The 25,715-nt window shown below is 50.4% G+C and overlaps 1 protein-coding gene and 1 non-coding gene across 5 annotated transcripts; one reads left to right on the top strand and one right to left on the bottom strand.

Moving 5' to 3' along the window:
• The first annotated feature begins 66 nt into the window (after nt 1–66).
• Nucleotides 67–25,715, top strand: Adap2 (ArfGAP with dual PH domains 2). Of its 4 annotated transcripts, none has more exons than XM_023720007.1 (11): nt 67–190; nt 836–966; nt 2,505–2,596; nt 6,236–6,315; nt 7,423–7,535; nt 15,354–15,500; nt 19,613–19,696; nt 21,734–21,796; nt 23,238–23,315; nt 23,754–23,982; nt 25,116–25,715. In XM_023720007.1, the coding sequence occupies exons 1-11, from the start codon at nt 97–99 to the stop codon at nt 25,148–25,150; spliced, it is 1,146 nt and encodes a 381-aa protein (XP_023575775.1). In that variant the 5' UTR covers nt 67–96; the 3' UTR covers nt 25,151–25,715. The 4 variants fall into 4 exon arrangements, with proteins under 4 accessions (XP_023575775.1, XP_023575777.1, XP_023575773.1 ...); XM_023720009.1 differs by having other exon boundaries at nt 23,241–23,315; XM_023720005.1 differs by lacking the exon at nt 67–190 and adding an exon at nt 423–559.
• LOC111817854 lies at nt 11,393–11,499 on the bottom strand. The gene has a single exon (XR_002821958.1). It is a non-coding gene; the product is annotated as a U6 spliceosomal RNA (small nuclear RNA).

Raw genomic sequence — 25,715 nt, forward strand, 5'->3', positions numbered from 1 at the left:
CAGCCGGGAGGCGGGGCGGGGCAGGGCTTTTGCCGGGGGCGGGGCGGGGCGGCCCGGCTGCAGCTGAGCTCAGCGGGCGGAGCGGGTGGTCCGGCCATGGGCGACCGCGAACGCAACAAGAAGCGGCTGCTGGAGATGTTGCGCGCGGCGGACACTGGCAACGCTCTCTGCGCCGACTGTGGGGCTCCGGGTGAGGGCGAGGGGCGAGGGGCAAGGGGCGGGGGTGGCCTGGGACCCCAGCGCGCGGACCCGGTTCAGCACTCCGCACCCCGCACCTGGGGGACTCTTCCCTCGAAAGCGTCCCAGGCCCGCCCCGCCCACCCTAACCCTAACCAGGACTCCTCGTTCGGAACCAGGCCAAGGCATGATCCCGAGCCGTGCTCCCTCGTGTCCCGCTTAGCACCCTAACCTGACACCCACGTCCCTATGCCGTCTCTCCGGTCCCCGGGACTTCTCACCCCACCCACCGAGGGACCCCGAGACCCCCGGCGCCTCTCCCCGACCCTCCCGGCTTCCCAAGCCCCTTGCCCGGGCTCAGACCTCCCCGCTGCTACGCGATGTGGGTCTCTCCTGCACAGTCCTCCGGGTTCCCCCTCGGTCCTGTCGCTTGCCTGGCTTGCCGCCTTCAACCCCTTAGTACCTCCAAAGGCTTCGTCCACCGTGAGTGCGCTGACCGCAAGGTTTCTGCTGGTGATGTAATGGCTCAAGGTGGGAAGACCAAGAGAAAAAGGGTCCCGCGCAAGCAGAACTGGCCACGGCCCCCTACGGCCTCAGCCCACCCTGGACTCCTTATCCCGCTCCGCTAAACTCAGGTCCCCCGCCCCACCCCCCGCAGATCCTGACTGGGCCTCTTACAAGCTGGGGATCTTCATCTGTCTCCACTGCTCCGGCGTCCACCGCAACTTCCCTGACATCAGCAAAGTCAAATCTGTGAGGCTTGACTTCTGGGACGACAGCCTCGTGGAGGTAGAAAGGCGGTCGGTCGCATGCAGATCCTGAAAGCAAGAGCTGGGATTAAGTCACTTGGGGGGGTGGGCGGACACTGAAGCCCGGGAGAGGGGCACAGCTAAGGAGAGGGCACACAGCCTCGCAGAGGGAGGCTTACACAAGCGCCCTGAGTTCAAATCCTGACTCATCACCTCTGAGGCACTAGCTGGTTACTTAATACTAACTACTTCTGCATCTTCCACCATTCCATGGTGGTGGTATGGGCAGACCCCACGCTTTTGCAGGCCTCCTATAAGAATTCAATACAGGCTTGGTCCAGGCACCAATAAGATATTGATTAACAGTTGCTGTTGTCATTAGTGGGAACCCTAGACCAGGGGGTGGGAAATATCCTGGTCTCTGGTCTATGCCCCTCTCCTTCTTTCCCTCAGCCAGGAAAAGGACTACTTTGGCCTCCCATCCTATAGGCATGAAGGCTGCTCTCAGTCTGGGTGGTAATGCCATTGTGGGCAGTAAAGCCTTCAGAGAGCTGGCATTTCCATGTTCTGCTGGTTTGCTGAAGGATTCAGTCGTGACTGGGGGATCAGATGACATTACTGAATGCCTACTGTCTACTGGGAACTGGATGTAACACCATTGAGCTGGGTGGCTCACTTAGCACATAGCTCCTGTGAGCCCACTGTGTGCTTGGTGCTCAGGGAGGTTCCTGTGCATCGGGGCCGGGAAAGCCATGCACCGGCACAGGGTCCTTGTGGGTTTTATTTGTGTCTCATGATTCCTCTGTCCTCTTTCCTTCATTTTTGCAAGAGTAAAAGACCCAGGGTCTCTCACGGACTAAAGGGCAGAGTCAGGACTTGAGCTCTGCTCTGTGAGAGCCCAAAACTGGTGCACAACCTGGGACAAAGCCCAGGAATTCTCCTGGGGGAAGGAGGCTGGAGTTCATGCTGCCCAGGGGATGTGCATTAGCAGCCTGGTGATTCTTCCTTCTGCCCTTGCCCTAGATCTGCTGCTGGCATGTCCACCCTTGGTCTGTCAGCCACTGGTCCTGCTGACCTATATATCTATGGGACCAGCTCCCACTTCTTTCACCCTACAGTGGCTTGGGTCTTCTTCAGACCTTTGGGATCACTGGGGGGTCCTGGCCATCAATGGAGGAAGTGGGAGAAAGAACATAAGCTTGGGATCCCACGGGGCTGGGTTTGAATCTCAATTTTCCATTTACTTGCTACACTGACTGGCTTGGGCAATTCATCTCAGCTCTCTGAGTCTCGGTTTCCTGAACTCTAATGTGAGGATGAGAGCAGGAAAATGGGGAGGCCATGGGGCTGCCCTGAACTGCTGTGGAAGAACTAGGTTGTCTGACCCTGGCCGTTGCATGCTGGGACTTACCCACAGTGGTGGTGACCACACCTGGTGGGCAGTCTCCTTCTAGGAGGCGGTGTCTTCTGACCCAGCCAGGGGCCAGTGAAGTGGGTGGCCTTCTGGGTAGACCATAGTTTCACTTCTCATTTTTTTTTCAAGTTCTCACTTGAGCTGTAGTAACTGTTGTCTTGCAGTTTATGAGCCACAATGGAAACCTCCGTGTGAAGGCCAAGTTTGAAGCCAGAGTCCCAGCTTTCTACTACATCCCCCAGGCCAATGATTGCTTGTGAGTGGGCCATTTCTTAGGGGTAGAGTGAGGGGGTCTTCCTGTTTCCACCTTCCCCACCCTCCTATCTCTGGTATCTTTGGGTGGTCCCCACCTCATCAGCAGGTAGATCCAGGGATACATTTGGTACTGCCGTGGAGGATGGGTTAAGAATCCTGGTTCAGCAAGGTGCACTGGTGCAACCATAGAATCCCAGCTACTCAGGAGGCTGAGGCAAGAGGATCACAAGTTCAAGACCAGCCTGAGTAAATGAAGGAAAACCTGTCTCAAAATAAAAGGGAGCTGGAGTTGACCTCAGTGATGAAGTGCTTGGCTAGCATGTGCAAGGCCCTGGGTTCAATCCCCAGTACTGCAAAAAGAAAAAGAAATCAGACCTGGTGATACAGCCTGTAATCTCAGCACTCTGAGATACTGAGGCTTAAACCCAGTGTGAGCAATTTAGCAAAACTCTGTCTTAGAGATAAAAATAATAATAAGGGCTGAGGAGACAGCTCAGCATCTAAGTGCCTGCCTGGCAAGGTCAATGACCTGAGTTCAATCCCCAGTACTGCATGTCATGCTGGCCCCAGAACCCCAGGCATGCTCTGCCAGCCCCAAAATGAGACGTGGTAGCACATGCCCGTAATCCCAGCTCTGGGGAGGCTGAGACAGGAGGGTCACTATGAGTCTGAACTGGGTAGTGAGACCTTGTATCAATAAATAAATAAAAATTTTTTTAAAGAAATAAAAAAATAAGGGGCCAGGGATGTAGCTCAGTGGCACAGCACCTCCTTGGCAAACATGAAGTCCTGAGCTTAATTTCTGGTACCTACAAAAATAACTAACTAATTAATTAACTAAATAGATAAATAAAGGGAGTGGGGAGGGAACTCAGTCCAAGTGCCCTTGGCTAGATCCCCAGTACCACAAAAACAAACAGAAAGGAGGAGGGAGGGAGGAAGAGACAGGAAGTGACAGACAGACTGACAGACAGGCAGACAGAGACGGGGTGGTGATTGAAGCTTCTCTGTACTTCTAGTCCTGATATGTTATTACCCTTCAGTGAGCCTCATTTTCCATAGCGGTTGGGTTTTCTCTCTGATGTAGCTCGCTGCCTCTGATGTTCCTGTAGCCTACATTTGAGAGGAGGGACAAATGTTGGTGTTTTAGTAGAACAAGTGTGTTTCAGCTACTTCCTATTGAGTGTGGTCTAGGGCTGCCCTACCTACCTAAGGCTGGCTCCAAAAGACTCCATTAAGCTGAGATCCTAAGTTCTAACTGTAGAAATTGTAGTAGCTACTAATATTCATTGGACTTCTCCTGCAGACCAGGCGCTGTGCTAAATGCTACCGTACATGCCTTCTTTCATTTTCTCCATCATTTTCTCCATGACCCCACGGGCATTGTTGTTATCCCTGTGATACAGCATGGGTCATAGGACGCTGACACCAGGGACTGGGAGACGGAGAATCTACTAGGTCATGGTGGTGGTGGGGTTATGAATCAGTAGGAGGGCAGGAGGGCAGAGTGACACTACTACCTGGTGATTTCCACGTACTTTGGATTTCCAAAGGCCTGACTGCCTGGCCCTGACCCTGCTCCAGGACTCAGCCTTTCTACCAGGGCCCTGTGTAAATGGGAGGGAGGGATCCTCCAGGCAGACACAGACAACAGGGAGCAAGCTATACCTTGCTCACTCTCTCTGCAAAGTGCTTCTGAGCAGTGCACAAACTAGCCACCTGTCTGGAGGCCCTGCACTGCCTCAGTCCTTAGATAACCCCGGGGACACTGATGCAAGTAGGGAGTAGCAGGGTGATTGGTATAGCTTTCTATTCGCAAGTCCTCCCTGTTGTTTTTCAACTCAACCACCCCCCTGGTCTGCCTCACAGTGCGGTTTTAGAGGTCAACTGGGAAAATTTAGTTTAAGCCTCTCATAGGCCATAGGACACACTAATTTTGTTTTGTTTTTTGTTTTGTTTTTTGTTTTGTGTTTGCTTTGTTTTGTTTTGTTGCGACAGGGTCTTGCTATGTAATCCAGGCTGGCCACTTGCGAGGCTCCTGTTTCAGCCTCCCAGAGGCTGGGATTACAAGCATGCGCCTTGTAATCCACACCTGACCACAACAATTTTAATGCATTCCTGTGTCAGTTTCCAAATGTTGAATGCTGCCCGCTCCTCGGCCAGCTGAGGGGTATGCCTAGCTCCACTTGAAAGGCCCCGTCTCCTTTTGCCTTACTGCTGCAGCTCAGCACTTTGCTCCAAGCACTTGCTAAGCACCTGCTGGGTGTGGCTTTGTGCCAGCATCACACAGATGCTGCTTGTCGCGACTTCAGCACAGCCTGAATTTTCGCCCCTTTGAGCTGAGTACTGATGACCCCCCCCCCCCCCCGCAGGTCTAAACCTTCTCAATGTCCCTGTTCCTGTCTCAGCTCCGACCCTGTGGCCTGGGATTTCCCACCCTCCTAGTGTGCCTGGTGACTCTTTCCGGGATGCTGGGGGTAAGAGTCAAAGCCAGTGATAGAGACCTAGTGTAAACCAGGTCTTGACTATAAGTGATAGAGACCCTTAGCTCAGGCTGAAGAGGATCAGACCACAGGAAGGAGGGAGGTGGGGACACCCTCAGGAAGGACCAAGCCAAGCCCACAAACATGGTCAGGCCATTTGCATTCTCTGTTGTTGTCCCTGTATCTTCCCTTAAGCCAGGCTTTCCTCACATGGCTTGCAGCAGGGGCACTTCCAGATACCAGGCTACACCACCCACCACCGCCCCAAAGAGGGCGTCCAGCCAGGCTCTCCATCGCAGTGAAGCCCAGGGCTCTGAGTGCCCAGCTCTAGGCCACCCTGGTGGCTGGCGCACAAGATCATCCAAACATATACCTGGAGAAAGTGAGAAGGAACAAAACAATCAAAATAATTCTACCCTAGGCTGTAGGTTGTCCTGTGGGGGACATGGATGTCAGTATCCGGTGAAGGTAACACTGAAGGCCTGCTCCGCACCAGTCACGGCGCTGAGCCTCTTACATTTGTTTCGACTTCTCAACCGACTTGCAGCATGGGTAGATGTAACACCACTGGCGTATTCCTCAAGTTCGGAGGAATTAAGTAACTTGTTCTTGGTCACACAGTGACCACGAATGGATCCAGGTGGTCAGGCCCAAGGCCACTGCCTGCCACTGTCACATGCTCGAGGTTCAAGACCAGGCGTAGAAAGAGGCTTATGGACTTTCCTAGCTCACGTTCATGACAGTGAGAGGGTCTTGGAGCTGCCCAGGAAGCTGTGCCTTCCGTAAGGACCCAGAGGGCAGGGGCTGGGGCTGGGACAGTCCAGTGGGTCTCAGCCGGTGGAGAGAAATATTTCCTCCCTAGAGACACTGGGGGATGTCTGGAGACACTTTTGAGTATCATATATGGGGGAGCAGGTGCAACTGGCCTCTAATCGACAGAGGCCAGATATAGCCCTGAATGTCCTACAAAGCGCAGCATAACCCCCATAACAAAGAGCAACCTAGCACCCGATGTTAACATCCTGAGGTCAGAAGCCCCGGATGTACTGAGCAGGCAAGAAGGCAGTGCTGGTGATGTTCCCACCCTCGGCTTCTGGGTCTTGGTGCTGGGGAGGAAACCATGGCAGACATGGCTGACCAGAGCTTCTCTCTCTTAGGGTCTTAAAGGAGCAATGGATTCGAGCTAAGTATGAGAGACAGGAGTTTATAGCTGATGGGAAAACTGTCTCCCTGCCAGGTAAAGTTGCTTTCTGTGAGATCTGTATTCTGTCGATGCTGAGTATTAGCAGCAGGATCCATCCACAAGATGCCTGCTCTCCTGAGGTGTCCCTACAACCGAGGCACAGGCTCTTGTACCTGGGAACAGCAAGCACAGGGCAAGTGGGGCTTGTGGTCTGAGGAGCAGATGGGTCTCAGGCCCTCGCAGGGCCACAGTGTCACAGTCTTAGTAGCTGCAGGAAGCCTCTGCTGTTGGCAGTGCCATCAGAGCAAGGCACCCTGTTCCTGGCTAGTTCAGCTCCTGGCGAGGCTCAGCCACCAGAGGGGTACAGGGGCTGGGTTCAGCCTCCCTGTGCAGGGCAAAACCTTGTCCATGACCCTCGATCTATGGCAGTTTTTGCCCCACTGCCCAGAGTCCAAGCTGACACTGACCCACAAAGAGCATGAAATCTCTCAGGGAGGACCAGAGAAAACCAACGTCCAACACTCTTTGCTACGGGAAATGCAAATTATTCTTCAGACTAGTGGGTGTCTTCAGATCATTCAGAATCCCCAGATTCCTATCAGACCACTGGCGATCTGAAGTGGAGCAAGTCTGTGCATATTTAGCCTTTTTTAGACTCCATCCAGAGTCCAGGGAGGGCCAGAGAGATGGCTCAGTGGAATAAGCACTTCCCTGGCAAGCACAAGGGCCTGAGTTCAATATCCGGTTCTGCAAAAACAAAACAAAACAAACAAACAAACAAACAAAAAACCAAAGTCCAGGGATATAGCTTATTGGCATAGTGCCTGCCTGGCAAGGTCCTAAGTTCAATCCCCAGTACCAAAAATAAAAAAGAATTCATCCAATTTTTCAGGCTCTACTTTTCCTGTGAGTATATGAGTATATTATATCACCTAATGGGACAGCCTGGCTCCCTGGAGCACCATGGAAGAAAGGGTTTGCACAGTGGGGAGTCCTCCCAAAACGATAGGACATGGTAGGGTTGGCTGCAGACAGGACCTTGTGCGCTGCAGCTGAAATAGCTGTGCCAGATCAGAGGAGCTGGGTGACAGGTGGAGCGCTCAGAGCCCCTGTGGGTCCAAAGGTCGGGGTTGCTCACTCCTTGCCATTCCTGTGGGTCAGGTAATCGTGAAGGAATCCTGTGGAAGCGGGGAAGGGACAACGGACAGTATCTAAGGAGGAGGTTTGTCCTGCTGGCGGGAGAAGGCCTCCTCAAGTACTACATCAAGGACCAGGTAAGAGGCAAGCCAGGGCTTTCTTCTTCCCTGAGTGCCTGACTCACACCTTGCTGGTGTGATCTAGCAGGTTGGGAAGATAGCTCAGCAGTCTAAGTGCCTGCCTGGCAAGCACAAGGACCCAAGTTCAATTCCCAGTACTGCATGCCGGTCGGTCTCAGAACTGGGTGTGGTGGCACATGCCTGTAATCCCAGCACTGGTGAAGCTGAGACAGAAGGATCACTATGAGTCTGAACTGTGTAGGGAGACTCTGTATCAAATAAAAAAAAATTGATCTTACAATTCTCTTTGTCTCAGCCTCCCAAGTAGCTGGGATTACACACATGCACTACCACACCTTGTCATTTGTTTACTTCTTTTTAAGTCTCACTATGTTCTTCAGGTTAGCCTCAAACACTAGGGCTCAGGCAATCCTCCTGCCTCAGCCTCCTGAGTAGCTCAGACTAAGGGAGCACTGCCATGCTCAGAGAGTGGTCCATATGAAAGCCTGCGGTGATCACTTCATTCGACCATATTCATTCACTCACTTAAGAAATATCTGTTGAGGGGAGATGGCTCAGTGGAATAAGTGCTTCCCTGGCAAGCGCAAGGGCCTGAGTTCAATCCCCAGTTCCACCAAAAAAAAAAAAAAAAAAAGAAATATCTGTTGAGTACCTACTATTTGTAGACATTATTCTAGGCACTGGAGAATACAGCAGTAGCCTAAACAAAGCTCTCACTGTAATGGGGCTTTCCTTCCAGTGAAAGGGAGGTGGGCAGAGGCCAAGGCCTGACGTCAGTGGAGCAGGTAGAAAGTGGTTCTGGGAAGGAGAGTGAAAGATGAGGGGCAAAGAATGCTGGGTGTGTGGGGGGCTGTACAGTGTGGTCAGAAAAGACAGAGGCTGCCGCATGTACCTCTGCCAATTAGGGAAAATGTGGGGTCTGAGGTGGTGAGGCCCAGGCCCCAGGCTCACTAGGCAGAAGCCCAGATTGCGGTTCACACTCTGCACAGTACACACATTGCTCAGCCGTACGCCACAGACCTGGCCCTAAGCTGGGAGTGTGATAGGTGAGACTACGGCATTCAGGAGGCCAGGAGACCAGTGCAGAGAGAGCAAGGGGAAAATGGGGTGAGGTGAAGCCACTCAGTGGGGGATCTTGTAGGCCGCAGTAAGACTTGAGTTTGTTGTTTGCAGTGCTGGAGATCAAGCCCAGACTGTGTTGAGACATAATCCACAGTCATATAATCCACTCATTTAAAGTATGGGAGAAATCCCTCTTAGTATATTCATGGAGTCAATTGTTTTTTTGTTTTGGTTTGGTTTGGTTTTGGGATGGAGAATCACTGTGTAATTCAGGTTAAGTCTTGAACTCTTGGTGATCTTCCTGCCTCAGCCTCCTGAGCGCTGGGATTACAGGTATGTGCCACCATGCCAGGCCTACAATCAATTTTTTTTTAAAACTCTTTTATAGCCTCTATAAGAAGCCATACAACCCTTAGCTACAATCTCTCACCCCTGGCTCTAGGCAACTCCTAGTCCACGCTCTATCTCTTGGGGTTTGCCTTCTCTGGACTTCTCATATAAACAGAATGATACCATATGGGTTCCTTTGTAACAGATTACTTTTATTTAGTTGATTTTTCCCCCTTTTCTTTCTTTCTTTTTTTTTTAAATTTATTTATTTGTGTGTGTGTGTGTGTGTGTGTGTGGCCAGCTCAGCCCACCAGGGGGCGGGGCTGGCTGGCATGTGGTGCTGGGGGATTGAACCGCGGTCCCTCTGCTTTGTTAAGCTTGTTCTAAGTAGGTGCTTTAGACCACTGAGCCATCTCACCAGCCCATCCTATCCTTTCCTTTCCTCCCAGTCTACCTTTCTTTGCTTTTTGGAAATGGGACCTCTTTATATTGTCCCGGCAGCAAACTCCTAGCCTCGAGCAATCCCGCCTCAGCCTTCTCAGTAGCTGGGATTACAGGCATGCAACATATGTAGGCTCAGCTAGCCTGTTTTCAAGTTTCATGTTTTAACATGTTTCAATACCTCTCTCATTTTTATTGTGCAATAAAATTCTACCATATGTGACATTTTATTCAGTCACTCATCAGTTGAGGGACATTTGAGTTGTTTGGTTCTTTTAAAAAAAATTTTTATTTTTTTACGTATTTGGCATAGAGTCTCACTATGTGGCTCAGACTCATAGTGACACTCCTACCTTAGTCTCCCCAGTGCTGGGATTACAGGTCTGCACTGCTGTCACTCCCAGTTTCAGTGGCCAGCACAGCATGAGGTACTGGGGATCGAATCTGGGTCCTTGCACTTGCCAGGCATGCGCAGACTGCCGAGCTATCTCCCCAGCCCTATGGTTTGGCTCTTATGAATAACACTGCTGGGGGCAAACATAAACCCATTTTCATGTGCTTATGTTTCCATTTATCTCCCTATACCTAGGAATAGGATTATGTGTAATATGATAGCCTTTAGAAGAATTACCACACTGTTTTTGAAAATGACTGCATCATTTTACAAGTCCCTAATTTCCCACCGGTGTAAAAGTTTCTAACTTCTCTGCACTTTTTTTTTTTTTTGGTCTTTTTGAGACAGGGTCTCACTGTGCAGCTCAGGCTGGCCTTGAGCTCACTTTGTAGTCCAGGCTGGTTTCGAACTCACAGGGATCCTCCTGCCTCAGCCTCCTGAGTGCTGGGATTGCAGGCATGCACTGCCACACCCAGCTAGTTCAGGCTGGTCTTAAATTTACTCTACAGCCCAGGCTGGTCTCAAGCTCACAGCAATCCTCCTGCCTCAGCCTGTTGAATAGCTGGGTTGACGGGCCTGCGCCAGTGTGCTCAGTTCCATTTCCTGGAGTGTCAACCCTCCCAACAACGTGACAGATTTACCATTTGCTGAGACAGCAGAGGATTAGCCCTCTAAAAGGCAGGATCGAGGGTCCCTTTCAGTTTGAGGTCTTACTGGTCATCCAAGTACAGTAACTGAGAAGCATGTTAAATGATGCATTTGGAGCTTTGGATCAAGTTGGAAGCTGGAGTTATCAGCACGTGGACTGGCTTAGCAATGGGAGTGGCCAGGATCAATTATGCAAGGAAAAGATGTTCAAAGGTAGAGTATTTGATTATTTGTTACTGAGTAATAAACCACCCTAAAATATAATAGTTTTAAAACGACCTAAGGGGTATAGCTCAGGGGTAGAGTGCTTACCTAGCTGGCATAGGCCCTGGATTCAATCATCAGCAACACAAACAACAAAACATACACAAAGCATCAAATTACTAGCCCCAGAATCCTGTGGGGCAGGAATCTGAGCAGTGGGTGCCATGTGTCATCAACTGGACCACTTAGTCTCATTTGCATTTATTTTGTTTTAATCGTTTTTTAAAATGTATTTGGTATAGGGTCTCACTCCGCAGCTCAGACTCATAGTGATCCTCCTGTTTCAGCCTCCTCAGTGCTGGGATGATAGGCATGTACCACCATGCCCGGTTTCAGTGGGTGGCTGTGGGAGCTGGCCTGGGGACAGGGTCTCATCCTTGGTTAGAAAAGGTCAGTGTGCCTGGGAGATAGCTCCGTGGTACAAGTACCTGCTTGGCAAATGCAAGGTCCTGAGTTCGATCCCCAGGGCCCCCAAAAAACTTTGGTGTGCTTTTCAGTTAGCTTAGTGTAGAGCAAAGTGGGTTCATTTTCATCTTTCCCTAAATGGAAGGGTATTATTATTTTTTTTCAAAGTTTTATTGATAAACAGATAGCAATGAGACAGTTTCAAATCAAATCGGAAGTACAGTTTCAACAAATAACACACTGCATATATTCTTCTTAGTGGTTAATTGCTGTACAAGATGCGGACTTGTGATCCTATTTACAAACACCAAAAAATATGGAACGCTTCACGAGTTTGCGTGTCATCCTTGCGCAGGGCCCATGCTAATCTTCTCTGTATCGTTCCAATTTTAGTATATGTGCTGCCGAAGCGAGCACATATTATTATTATTAATGGAACTTATTTTTATGTAAAAATTTTGAGTAATACAAAAAGTAAGCCAGGCGTGGTGGGGTACCTGTCGCCTCATCTACTTGGGAGGCTGATGCAGAAGGGTTGCTTGTGCCTAAGTTCATGGAATACAGTGAAATTCCCCCCAAAAAAGAAAAAGAATAGAAAAGTAAAGTAATAAAGAAACTGAAACTCATAAAATAGTTCAATGTAATATTATTATCTAAGGCATATTATTTTTAAAAAATATATAAATCAAGAAGAAAGAGGGACAATCCTCTCAGAGCTCCCTTTCTGTCCCTTTCTTGGACAGAAGCTTTCTTTCCCCCAATAAATATATTCTGCTCTAAAAAAAAGAAGAAGAAGAAGAAGAAGAAGAAGAAGAAGAAGAAGAAGAAGAAGAAGAAGAAGAAGAAGAAGAAGAAGAAAGAGAAAAAGAGGGTCCGGCTAGACAGCTCAGCGGTCTAAAGCACCTGCTTTAGACAAGCTCAGGCAGGCCCAGGGGACCGCAGTTCAATCCCTGGCACCACAGGCCACATGGACCAGTCAAAAAAAGAAAAGAAACAAAAGACAATCCATTGGGAAAATGGGAAAAGGAAATGGACTTCCACAGAAGAGAAAGCCAGGCTAGGTGTGGAGGGGCTTGTAATCTTCCTTACTGAGGCGGCTGAGGCAGGAGGGTTGGAATTTAGAGGCCAACATGGACAATTTAGCAAGACCCTGCCTCACAATTAAAAATAAAAGGGTTAGGGCCAGGGTTGTAGCTGAGCGGTGTAAGCACCTGCCTGGCAAGTGCAAGGTCCTGAGTTTGATCCCTGGTCCTGCCAAGAAAAGCAAAAACAAAATAAAAATAAAAGGACTGCGAATGTAGCTCAGCACTCTCTGGGTTTGGGTTGCTTTTCCAGTACCGAAGCTGAAAAAAAAGAGAAAGGAAAACAGAGGGAAAAAGAAAAGGAAGGAAGGAGAGGGAAAGATAAAAGGTGCCTGGGGCGCATGCCAGTAATCCCAGCACTGTGTGAGGCCGAGGCAGGAGATCACAGGGTGGAGCCCAGGGGTGGTGGGGAGGAACATAGTATTGATTCGGGGAGACCCTGTCTCAGAGAGAGAGAGAGAGAGAGAGAGAGAGAGAGAGAGAGAGAGAGAGAGAGAGAGAGAACAGGGACTGGGAGTGTAACTCAGGGTGAGAGCTTGGGTTGAAACTGCTGTCACACACACACACACACACACACACACACACACACACACACACACACAGTGTCTCCTCACAGTGATATGCAAATTAGAATCACCGTGGGACGCGGTGAACTTTGTACCCACCACAGAGACTAAAGTTAAAAATGCTGCCAGCCCTAGATGCTGAGGTCCGGGAACAGCTGGCGCTCTCATGCCTTGCAGGGGCTTCTGTATCTGAGACAACCTGCTCGGAGAATAATCTGGCAGGTTTTAGGAGAGCTAAATACACACTTAACTATATAAACCAGCCATTCCGCTTCGAGGTAGTTACAGAAAGGAAACAAAAGTCTCTGTTCTGGAAATGCTGTGTACACAATGTGTTCACAGAAGAAGCTTCGCTTGTGCTCCAAACCTGGAAAGAACCCACATGTCCATCTACCACTGAACAAATAAAGATTAGTGGATCTGTAGAAAGGAATAGTACTCAGCGATAAAAAGCAACAGAATACCAGTAAACACAGATGAATCGCAAAAACATTATTCTGAGCAAAAGAAGCCTTATAGAAGCGTGCTGTGTAACCCCATTTCCAGGAAATTCCAGAACAGGTAAAAGCATCCTATTACAGTAGAAGGCAGATAAGTGGTGGTCTGGGGTTGGAGTGGAGTAGGCTGATAGCGGAGGGAGGGAACTCTTTCAAGGGGATAGTAATGCTTTATGTTCTGATTGTTGTAGGGATTATGTAAATATATATTTGTCAAAAATCTAAGTTCTCAGGGCCGACCAAATAGCTCAGCGGACTAACTAGCTCAGCCTGCTTAGACATGCGCAGGGAGGGACCAGGGTTCCCACTGCAGCATGCCAGGCTGGCCCACCCCTGGGGCACCCTAAGGCATCCACTGCAACTGGGCATGTTGGTGCATGCCTGTAATCCCAGCGTGTGGGAGGCTGAAAACAGGAGGATCACTATGAGTGCAATCTGTGTAGTGAGACCCTGTAGACCCTGTGCTAATAAATACATAAAATAAATAAATAAATAAAATCTAAGTTCTCTTGCTCTCTTTCTATACTGGGGGTTGAACCCAGGGTCTTCACGTGGATCTACACCCCCATCCCTTGTTTTGTTTTGCTTTTTTTTTTTAAGACAAGTTTTTCTGGAATTCATTGTGTTCCAAATGCTAGGATTATAGGCATGTGCCACCACACCCACCCAAACTATTCTTAAAATTCTCATAAGTTTTACCTCAATAAACTTGATTAAGTGAAAATTAACAATGAGGTATAATTTTTGAACCCATTGTATTGGCAAAAATTTAAAAATCTGTGTTGCAGATTCATGAGGATGTAACTAAAGCTCAGTCGTGTTAAATGACGTCTTCTGTGTCAGTGATTGAAATCTAAGTACAGTCACTGTGGAGCCATCCATGGAGTAAGCTAGCTGTCCCCAGTGAATTGAAGATGTTCAAAACTTTGACCTCCAGCCAGGTGTGGTGACGCAGGCCTGTAATGCCAGCACTCGGGAGGCTGAGGCAGGAGGATCTTTGTGAGTTCAAAATCAGCCTGGACTGCAAAGTGAGCTCAAGGCCAGCCTGAGCTGCATAGGGAGACCCTGTCTCAAAAAAGACAAAAAACAAAATAACCCTTCAATCTTCCAGTTCTATGCAGAGTTGCACACTGTGACCTACGGAAACTCTGATGATGGATGTGTACAAGGGACACAAGCTGGGTGCGGCATTTTGATAGCAGGAAACCAGAAATAATCTCAATGTAGGTCAGTAGGAAAGTAGGTTGATTACTTTTGGTATAGCCACAAAAGCGAACCGGAAGAGTGTATTCAACACGGGCAGATGTCAGAAATAAACTGAGTTAACAAAAGCAAGACAGAACGGTCCATGCGCAACTGTATCATATATGTGAGTTAGAGCCACATAAAAAACCACTGAATTGTTTAAAGATTATTTGTGGATATATGAATACAAGTATAAAAAAAATAGAACTAGAAGGAGAAACAACAAACCCTTGACAGGATTGCCTTGGGGAATGCAGAACAGGGGAGGTGAGTCTTACTTAAAGGAATTGGCTTTATTATGTCTTTTTTTTTTTTTTTTCTTTTGAGGTGCTGGAGACAAAGGCAGGGCCTCATGCTTGCTAGGCAAGAGCCCTACCACAGAGCTACACCCTAACCTGGCAATGACATATTTCTTTTCTTTTAAGTTAAGAAGAATATTGACAAAAAGATTTTGAAGTAGTTTTAGTATTTCTCATAGTAAGTTTTTGTTTTGTTTTGTTTTGTTTTGTTTTAAAGAGAATAGTCTTCCAATAGTCATTGGAGAAAAACAGCAATGAGTATTGCTGTTGGCCAGAGATGGTGGTGCATGCCTATGACCCCTGATACTTGGAAGGCCAAGGCGGGAGAACCACAAGTTCAAGCCTATCCTAAGCAGCTCAGTGATTTAGTGTGATCCTTTCTCAAAATATTAAGTAAAGAAGGCATAAGGGTGTGGCTCAGTGCAAAGGCCCTGTGTTTATCCCCTAGTACTGAGGAGTGGGGACGGGAAGATCTTAGGCCAAGAACATTTAAGCAATTTGCACCTTGGTTTTCTCTTTGCATTAGAACTTTGGTTCAAGTGATGAAAAGTCACTCTGCTGACCACTGCCGTGATCTTTCAGGATAAAGGCCCCAAAGCTGTCATCAGCATCAAGGACTTGAATGCCACTTTTCAAACAGAGAAGATAGGGCACCCCCACGGGCTGCAGATCACCTACAGGACCGAGAACCACACCCGGAACCTGTTCCTGTACCATGAGAGCGGGAAGGTGAGACGCCCTGCGCTGCTGGTCCTGCTCCATCTCGGCGCCCACCGGCACTGTGAGCGGGTCGCTGCCTGCCGGGCTCTTCACGGGAGGTGTGCTGCCTCTGGAGACTTGCTGCTGCTGCTGCTGCTGGCCTTTGCCTGTTTTCACTTCTGTGTCTGAGACAAGCTATGAGGAAAGCAGTGTGGGATGTGGGGCGGGAAGCCGGCAGGTGCCGGGGATGTACTTGCACAGTGCACAGCCACCAGCGACAGTCCAGGTGGCAGAAGGCACCATGCCCCCCGAGGGCAAACCCAGGCAGCCCAGAGATTCGGAACAGGGGAGGAGGAAGGGTGGCAGGCAGGTGCAGCTTGGCTTCTTTCAGCTGTCCTGGATCCAAAGCATTGGCTTTACTTGGATGTGTGGTAGAGCTGGAGTCTCGGGTGCAGCAGACCTCCTGGTTTTCACAGGGCCTCCCCAATAATGTATGCTGAAGGTGGGTGGGGAGATCAGCCCAGGCAGGAGAGCAGGTCCAAGAGAATGGGCTGGATGGGAGCCTGGGGAGGGGACAGGGATGCTAACTGGGGGAGGGGAGGAGGGAAGTGGGGGCTGGCCCCAGCTGTGATCTGCGCAGGATGCACCTGCTGCTGATTGCTTTGTGTCATGTCTTACTCCTCAGAACGACCCGCGCATGTTATGTCCCCTCACCCCTGAGGCATGGACATGTTAAGTAGCTTGCTCAGAGTCACACCTCAGTGAGCATTTGACTACCCCACAGACCTCTGCTGCTGGAGAACCTTTGGACTTGGCCTTCCTGAGGGTCCCTTGCACAAGGGTGGGGGCCCCATGTTTCCTCCGTGGCCTAGGGAGGTGCCTGGGGGCACAGTCTGAAGAGCAGGGGTCTGGGGCCTGGGCTCTGCAGCTCTCAGCTGTGTCACCAAGGCAGGTCCTTTCCCTCCTGAGTTTCTTGGTTTGTTTGTGGCTTCTCATACCCACCTCTCAGACAGTTTTAGAATGGTAGGGTGGCCGCAAGCCCTGAATGTGGCAGCATTTCATCAGCCTGGAGTACATTACACACGTTGTTGGAGCCCTTTGCTCGTGATTGCAGCACATGTCGAGGGCAAGGCCAGTGGCCAGTCTTGCCTATATCTTGGATTCATGTGTGAATTCATGTTCACTGAATCTGGATGTGTTTAGCCCATGTAAGGGGCAAGGGTTCTGGGGAGCCAGGTGGGGAAGGGGGCAGCGCCTCGGGGCTCCAGGCAGAGGGAGACTGGGGAAGCAGAGCTAACCGTGGTATGTGACAGGCAGTGGGCATACTAGGGACATGCAAAAAACACACTGTGTGTGCATTCTGTGAGGGCTTTCTGGAGGGAAGTTTCCATTTAAGAATTGATTATTGTGATACAAACACTTAAGCTGGCTTACAGAGGAATGGGTGTGAAGAATGCACAAGTATTTATCTGAAGGGCTAGAGTATGGCTGGGCCTGCTGAGAGATTAGCATCAGGAGCTGTATGAGCGTGTGAGCATGCGTGCATGGGTGTGTGATAGAGACTGAGAGGGGGAGGGGAGAGAACAAGAAAATGAGAGGAAAGAGAGGGTGAAGGAGGAAGAGAGAGAGATAAAGAAAGGGAGGGAAAAGGGGGGAGAGAGAGCACTTTGTTTTTGTACTTTTAGGACAGGTTGTACAGGGTGTACAGGGTTTCACTGTGTAGATCAGACTCATGGTGATCCTCCTGTATACAGCCTCCCAAGTGTGGGATTACAGGCGTGTGCCACCATGCCCAGTCTCCATTGCCATCTCAGCACGCCCTGGGTGTAGGGCCAGCATAGCAGGCCCAGGGATCAAACCCCCAGCCCCTGCGTCTACCTAAGCAGGTGCTTTAATCCACTGAGCTATTTGGCCAGCCCTAAGAGAGCTCTTTCTAACAGGCACAACTTATCCCGTAACACCAGTGCTCAAGTGAATTCACACTCTTTCTCCTAATTCAACGGCTTCACTTTGAAGATGAGCAAGAAACCTAAACATCTGTCATCTTTCTTGGTGTCTTCCTTGATCTTACCAAAATTTTGGGGCCTTCACAGTCTTGGAAGTGTAGAGGGATCCCTGGTTCTCAGACTGTTGGTGGGGGTGTCCCTGCTGCTCCCTTATGTCCAGACACCAATGGCAGCCCCTCTGTGCCACGCCCTGCCAGGAGGACTTCTGCTGAGGTGCAGGGTCTTGATCACTTGAGTTTCCCAGAGCCCTCCCACTTGCCAGGGCAGTGCAGCTGGCAACCGGGGGCCGGCCTTTCTTCTCTTTGGCTTGTGACCCCAGCTTCGCCATTAGATGGCCAGTAATGCCAGCTGCCAATTCATGCCTGCAGGAGCCAGATAGGAAACTCAGAAGTAAAATGGGCTGCTATTAAGAAGGATGGCGTCTATGGCAAACAGGAAAACCTGCATAGAGAATTGAAATAAACAAAATTTCAGGAACCAAACATGTATGCAGGGGCTAAGGATGTAGAGCTCAGTGGTAGAGCACTTGCTTTGCAGGATCTTGGATTCAGTTCCCTGAACTGCAAGGGGGAGAAAGTTCAAACATTTACATGTTGATCACTGCCCCAGGACCAACAGGAGAGATCTTATAAAATTAAATGATAGAGGGCCGGAGAGATAGCTCAGTAGAATAAGTGCTTGCCTGGCAAGCACAAGGGCCTGAGTTCAATCTCTAGTTCCACAAAAATTAAATAAATAAATAAATAAATAAATGACAGGAGAGACCTTGTGAAATGAAAGTTTGAATGCATGTATTCCTTAAAAACTCCTGGGGCAGTGACCACAGAACTCTGGGATACTAGACCCCTGTCCTTGACCTATAGCAGAGAAAGGAAAATTGTTCACTTTCTTTGAAACCATATTCAAATAACTTTCCCAGTCATTGTATTATATCCAAATATATATTGTTTCAGTCCACAGTGAAGCTATTTGAACAGGTCTTTCAGCCTCCCAATTCCAAATTCCTGGGAGAAAGGATCTGATAAGGCCAATTCAGCCTGTGTATTATGCCAACTACCAACCCTTGCCCACTTCCTGTGGGAGGGTCATCCTAGGGAATAGAGCTTCAAGTGTGAGGCATGGGGTGTGGATGGTGGGGCAGTTCTTAGAGAAGCAGGCTGTGGGCTGAGCAATCACTCAAAAATCTACCACAGCATCTAAACTAACCTGCAGGAACAACAGCATGCTCCAGGTAAAAGGTATGTGTTGGCTGGGTGTAGTGATGCGCGTCTGTAATCCTGGGTTCTCTGAGGGCTAAGGTGGGAAGATTGCAAGTTGAAGGCCAGCCTGAGTAATTTTAGCGTGACCCTGTTTAAGTGAAAAAATAGAAAGAGCTGGCAGTGTTGCTTAGCAGTAGAGTGTCCCTGAAGTTTGAGCCCCTGTACTTTCCAAAATAGTGTGTGTGTAAGGAAGGTGTGTGTGCAGCTGGGTCCCAGGATGGGGGAAGAGGGTGTGCTGGAAGTTGGGCGGCACATGAGATGTAGACAGCTGCTTATGGAAGATGTTCAGAGGGCAGAGCAAGTCATGCTAAAGAATTTAGGGTAGGAGCCTGGACGTGGTGGTGCATGCCTGTAATACCAGCACCCAGGAGGCTGAGGCAGGGGCATTGATTCAAGTTTGAGGCCAGCCTGGGTTACATAATAAGTTCAAGACCAGCTTGAACTGCATAGTGAAGCTCTGCTTTAAAAGGACCAGAAAAAAAAAAGATGCAGGGTAAGCTGCTGGGCGTGTAGAGAGCTTGCCTAGTGTGTGCAAGGCCTTGGGTTCAATCCCCAGTACAAACAAACAAACAAACAAACAAAAACAAAAACAAAAACAAAGGAAGGGAAAAGAAAAGAGAAGGCAAAGCCACATCCTGAGCCACTGTGTGGCCCTCCCAGGCAGCTCACCTGAGTCCTCTCCATGGCTTCCCACTTGCTTGGTGGCTCCCGGGCTGTGACACAGCCCTTCCAGGATGGCCCTAGGTGGAGCTCAGCAGTGTGGACGTGTGCTGGCTACATGAGCCTGAAGTATCACAACCCTAACCCCACCACCCGGATCAGCCCCCACCACCTCAGGCTCACCAGTTGTCTGTGTCCTTTGTGTTTTCCTCTCTAGGAGATTGTGGACTGGTTCAACGCCCTCCGAGCAGCCCGTCTACAATATCTAAAAATGGCCTTTCCTGACCTCCCGGAGGCTGAGGTGAGCTGGAGGTGGGCCCCGCCTTCTGCCACCTATTTTTCTCTCTGTCTAGATCACAGTCTGTTTGTTGCAGGCAAGGTCTTGAGATTTGGGGGCTGAGCCCCTCAGAGAGAAGCCAAAGGCTTGGTGCAAGGCATGCTGGAGGATTAAGGGTAAAGCGGCCTCCAAAAGCTGAGCAATTTTGGAACACGTGAGGATGATCATGTCAAGGGACTCAGCCTTTGGGCATCTTTTTCTGGCCTCTTCTCCTATTCAAATGACTTCCACATATTACTTACAAAGTGCTTTTAGCCCATTTTATTTTGTTATCCATTTACCTAGTCATCGCCTATAGCAAGCAGTTGGATGGAATGATTGTTCCTAGTAAAAGCTCATGAGAAACTGAGTCCTGGGAAGGGCAGGTAAATGACTGAAGGCACTCTTTCTTGTGCCCCCTGGTCTCCGGTCTCTGCAAGGTCTTGGGATCCTCTCATTACAGTGGTAATACATGCAGGTCTGCTTGCGATGGCCCAGGGAATATTGCAGCTGAGAATCTCATTTTGATTGTCTCCAGACATGACTCACCTACTTGCTGTGTGACCCTTGCAGGTGACAGTACCTCTCTGAGCATCTGTTTCATCTTGGTAAGATGGCAGTTGCTTCAATTCTGAGGCGCCATCATCTGATCCCTGCTTTAGGCTCCTCTAAGGGAGTTTTGAAGTGATTGGGGTGGAGAGGACGTGTTAATCCTGGGATTTTTAAACATATATTTTGGACACTCCTTGAAAGTCTAAATGCCCCTCCATGCCCAGGCTGCAGGGAGCTCCGTGTCTGGGACAGGGTGATGCAAGGGGCCTGCAGCTGCCTGGGTTCAGCTCCAGAGAGGCTGAGGTCAGAACCATGGAGGTCACAGTCATCTAGGTTGGTGCGCTGACTCAGTGCCTGGAACCAGTTCCTGCTGGCTTCCACTGGCCAGAGGGCTGACAGCTGATGAGGAGGGAGGGGAAGGGAGGGCAGAGTACAGCTTTGCAGATTCTCAGCCTTATTTAACCTGGGCCGCTTCCCATCTTTGCTGACTTGTGTGTAGGAACTTGGTCTTTGGCCAGTGTCCTCAGTATTCCCTTACTCCCGGTGACCATCATTACCCTCCATCCCCAGGCTCCTCCCACCCCACCCAGTGCACCGTGTCAGGCTATCACCCTTGCCTGGCTCAGGCTGAAGGGTTTAAGATGCCAGAAATTCTGGGAGACAGTGAATCTGAGGTCCTTTAATCAGGAACCCACATAGTAGAGTGGGAGCAGAGCTCAGCTGAGTGCTGGGGCAGAGTTTGTGAGGCTTTCAGTTCAATCCTAAGAACTGGGGAAGAGGAGAGAGGGAGAGAGGGAGGGAGAGAAAGAGGGGGGCACACAGACTCTGAAGTAGAAGGCGACCATCTCACCTGGAGGAGCCTCTGGGTACTGTCTGTGACTCTAGGAGTGATAGTTACCTCCTGGCTGTTGGGGAATCCCAGGAGCCCCTGGCCTGTGGTACGGTAATGAATACTCCACCCTGCTTGTGTCCCTCCTTCCCATCTTCCCCTTGGCCTAAACTAGCCCTGTGCAGGCTCAGGTTCAGAATGGGGAGCAGCCAGACAAGGAAGGAAGCCTCTCTAATGTATCTTGAGAGAAGAGATTTTCATTTCTGGCTCCCAGCTTTCCCCCTTTCAGACTTCCAGGGTGGCTAGGAATTGCACCCAGAGCCTGTCACACAGCAGGCCTGGGACAATGTTCCCTGATCCCAGTAGGGTCTCCTCACAGCCTTGCCTGAAGGAGTCCTCAAAGTCCTTACCCCATGACTTGGCCATGCGGGTAAGCTCTGCACACATCGGGGATGCTGTTGCCCAGCTTTGTTGAAATATGAATATACGGCGGGTGCCAGGCCCAAATATAACCCCAGCCACTGAGGACACACATCCTTCCCCATTCCACACTTCCCTTGTGTCTGGGAGCCCCGGTCTTTGGGGAACCTTGCCTTGTGGTGTGTGAGTGAGGGGTCAGCATCTGTCTCTCCCCCCACCAGCTCGTGCCCTTCATCACCAGGAACTATCTCAAACAAGGCTTCATGGAAAAGACTGGTCCAAAGGTACATCCTACTGCTCCTTGGGGGATGCATGTGGCCCCGGCCCTGGCCCCATCTGTCACCAGTAGGGCAGGATTTGGGAGGTGAGGAAGTGGGGAAGAAGGGCTGGAAAGGGACAGAAAGGAAGGTACCCCAACTGAGAATTCTGAATGAAGCACTGCCTGCAGACCGAGGGCTTAGCAGGTGTGTGTGCCTCATCGCCCAGGGGCTTCTCCCTCTCCCTTTCCCTGGAAAACTCTGTCCCTTAACACCAGCTCCTTTCCTCTGAACTCAAGGAACTACCCCAGCCTCTGGACAGTGGAACTGAGAGGGACTCCCTGGGGAGACAGCTTCAGGGTGCTCCATAACCCGTGACGCTCTGTGCCCAATGCCCACCAGCACTGCCCAAGGGAGACAGGGACTGTGCCTGGCCTGAGGGAACACAGGCACCGTGTTGGGTGGCAGCAAGGTCCCTGTATGCCACCTCCTCCATCATGACCTCACTGCCTTCAAATCAGCCTGGCTCCCCCTTGCTGAGGGGGCTGCAGGGCCTGTTTGTGCCCACTTATGTGTGCCACTGGGCAGCGGACCCAGGAGGCTGAGCTGGGGTGGGGATCAAGTTCAAAGCCAAAAGTCTGGCCAGATGGGGTCCCCCCTGGTGATCACAGCAGGGAGTGTGGAAGAGAGGACAGGGAGGGGTAAAGCAGAGATGCCCCCTAAAAGTCTCCAGAAGTGGCAACATTGTAGTTTGCTTTAAAGTTTAATGTGTTTATATGATAATTATTAGAAAGAGAGTGAAAGTGTTAGGAGATGAAAGATAGCCGTGCAGTTTGCAAAACTTCCTTCCTTGCCAGCCAGGCACAGCCCCCTCCAGGGCTCTTGCTCGGGGCGGGGACCTCTTCTCTCCTGACCTAGGTTAGAACTTGCCCCTGGCCAGCACTGTCAGCCTCACCCAGCAGTAGCCACTTCGGATTTTCCCAGCTTCCTTTTTCTAAGACTTAGTTGTTCACAGCCTATAAAAGAGGGAAGTGTCCCTTCCAACCCTAGGCCACCCCCGGAGGCAGCAGGGCCTAGTGGGCAGGGTGGGCGCCAGAGGCCTGGAGGATTGGCAGGGCCTTGGAGAGTGAGAGCCTGACCAGGGTGTAGGGAGAAGCACCAGGGGTCTGACCACGGAAGCCTGGGGACTGAGAACCAGGGGATCTGGCCGCTGGCTAGGCTTGGCCTGAGCTGGTCCCTGCCTCTGTCCCCTGCTTTGCTATCCTGGTAAAAGTCTTTCTTTTTTTTTTTTAAATTTTATTTATTTATGTGTGTGCGTGGCCAGCTCAGCCCACCAGGGGGCGGGGCTGGCTGGCATGTGGTGCTGGGGGATTGAACCGCGGTCCCTGTGCTTTGCTAAGCTTGTTCTAAGTAGGTGCTTTAGACCACTGAGCCATCTCACCAGCCCCTAAAAGTCTTTCTTTTGCAGCAGAAAGAACCTTTCAAGAAAAGATGGTTTGCCCTGGATCCCCAGGAGCGGAGGCTGCTGTATTATAAGAACCCCCTGGTAAGAACTACTCCCCAAGGTATCCAGGTCAGGGCTTGTCCTGAGGGCTGGGATTTCTGGCCTGCACTGCAGGTAAGAGTGCTTAGTGGTGTAGGCTTGGGAGCCAGGGGTCTGGCTGTGGCCTCAGCCCTGCCATTGGAATGGCTACAGTTTCTTCCTGTGAAAAAGCCTTTGTTTCAATTTCTTGCTTGGAGGTCATCGCGATGAGGACAGAGATGCCACGCACAAAGCGTGTGATTCCTGCTTCTCAGTGAGCTCTCCCTAAACCTTAATGATTTTTTTCAACACATGATATTTCATTTATTTTAGGATTCTAATCTAGCACAAATCCTAGTAGTGACACGCTTTGCCAATAATAGAGCTTGGGGGCTGTCAGGGCTGCAGGGATCCCTCTGCCCCAGGGCCCCCTTCGATGAGCGGGTGCCTTCTGGTTGCCAGGATGCTTTCGAGCAGGGCCAGGTTTTTCTCGGGAGCAAGGAGCAAGGATATGAAGTACACGAAGACCTGCCCAAGGGCGTCCGGGGGAACCGCTGGAAGGCTGGCCTCACCATCGTCACCCCGCAAAGGAGATTCATCCTCACCTGCCCCAGTGAGAAGGAGCAGCACGAGTGGCTGGAGAGTCTGCGGGAAGTCCTGTCCCGCCCCTTGACGCCCCTCCCCCTCCCGGGTGAGCCGTGTGGGCCGGGATGGCTCTCCGCTGGGTTCGAGAGGGGCTTCTGCATTTGGGCTCAGCTGCGAGGCCAGAAGAGCCCTGACTCTGCGCTTTCCGTGGTCTTTACTTCCTGCCTGAGAAAAGCTCAGACGTTGCACTTTATGGCCACAAAGTCCCCTGGGAACCCCAAGTTCCTCTACTGGAGCCCTTGTCCATGAGCTTCCAGAGAAATTTGGCCCGGGCCGAACCCTTGAGGCAGCGTGTCCCCTGCCTGCCTAAGGAACTGGGTGGCCCCCCTCACCCCTTGTTCTCACGAGAAAGCCCTGGCCTGGGTTACTAGCTCTGTCACCCTGCTGGGCAGCTCCTGGGGTCCTGGATTCCTTGCTCTAGAGGGAGGCTATTTATAGCGCTTTCTTTCCTGTCCTCCTTCTTTCTGTCTGTCTCTTTCTGGCTCCTCCTCTGCCCCAAATGTGTCACAAGGAGGCTTCTCTGTGTGCTGGTGACCCTGGGAAGAGGCCAGATGTCCTGAGCAGAACAGGAAACTTCTGGCCCAGGGCCTGGCTTCTGGGCATGAAAGAGTTCTGTTTGGAAAAGCATAACCTGAGCAGGTGACCCCGCCAATGAAGAAGGTGCTGCTGCTCTCTTTGTGCCCTGGGCCTGTGTGTCTGAGTCTTTTGGCTCCTCTTGTGTGTGCCTCAGTCTCTTCACATTTTTCTCCCTCTCTGGTGTGTGTGTGTGCGCATTGTCCCCTTTGTTTCTCATTCTTTTTAATTTAATTTAATTTAATTAATTAATTTATTTATTTATTTATTTTTGGTGGAACCGGCAATTAAACTCAGGCCCTTGCCCTTGCCAGGGAAGCTCTTAACCCACTGAGCCATCTCCCTGGCCCCTCACTTGTTTTTTAAATTTTATTTTCATTTTTCTTTCCCAACCTATTTTTGTTTTGTTTTTATTAGACGAGTTTCACTATGCAGCCCAAGCTGGCCTCAGACTTACAGCAATCCTCCTGCCTCCCCCTCCCGAGTGCTGGGAGCATAGGCGTGTCCTCCCCCACCCTGCCTAGCGCGGCATGCCTGTTCCTTGCTAACCCTGCCCTAGGACTGCCCTGGTACAGCCACCTCCTTTAACCCTCATTTCCCTTCCAGGTGCACCCACAGAAACTGCGCAGAGCGACAGGTGACCCTCAGTGGAGGAGCTGTTCAGCCACCTGTGCGAAGAAGTCCTTTCTCCATCCCTCATGCCCAGCAGGAGTGCCCTAAAGCCTGCAGCTACCCCATCAGTGAACTGTGCCCAGACTGAAGCTGTGATTCGTTTTTCTGCTCCCTGGGCCTTCCGCTCAGCCCGGTTTCAGGGAGCTAAGGCTCCAGGACTGAGATGCACACCTTCCCCCTCCCCTCAACACAGGCAGGCGTGAGGTATGGAAGGCCCAGGACTTCCTCAAACCTGGAATGGGCGCAGTGAAATAAACAGGCATCCACAGCACTGTGCAAGTGGCCGTACATACTCCCTCAAAAAAGTAAGCGTTTAATTTGAATCTAACTGTGAAGAATATAGACAAATTTAAATTTACATTAGGCCATTCTGATGAACAACTAGCCTGGATTCTTCAAAGATACAGCCTGGAAATTTTAGATTTAGGGGCCAAACAAGTGGCAATCAAATGCAATTCATGGGCGGGTGAGATAGCTCAGTGGTCTAAAGTGCCTGCTTAGACAAGCATGCGGGGACCTCAGTTCCATCCCCAG

The sequence above is a fragment of the Octodon degus genome, unplaced genomic scaffold (genome assembly GCF_000260255.1).
Source record: "Octodon degus isolate 3935 unplaced genomic scaffold, OctDeg1.0 scaffold00072, whole genome shotgun sequence".
In the NCBI taxonomy this organism is placed as follows: Eukaryota; Metazoa; Chordata; class Mammalia; order Rodentia; family Octodontidae; genus Octodon; species Octodon degus.

Coding starts and splice junctions, on each gene's coding strand:
- Adap2 (XM_023720005.1), top strand. CDS start 427: ATGCCGTCTCTCCGGTCCCCGGGACTTCTCACCCCACCCACCGAGGGA. Junction 7,536..15,353: donor AGTACTACATCAAGGACCAG/GTAAGAGGCAAG, acceptor GTGATCTTTCAG/GATAAAGGCCCCAAAGCTGT. Junction 15,501..19,612: donor TGTACCATGAGAGCGGGAAG/GTGAGACGCCCT, acceptor TTTCCTCTCTAG/GAGATTGTGGACTGGTTCAA.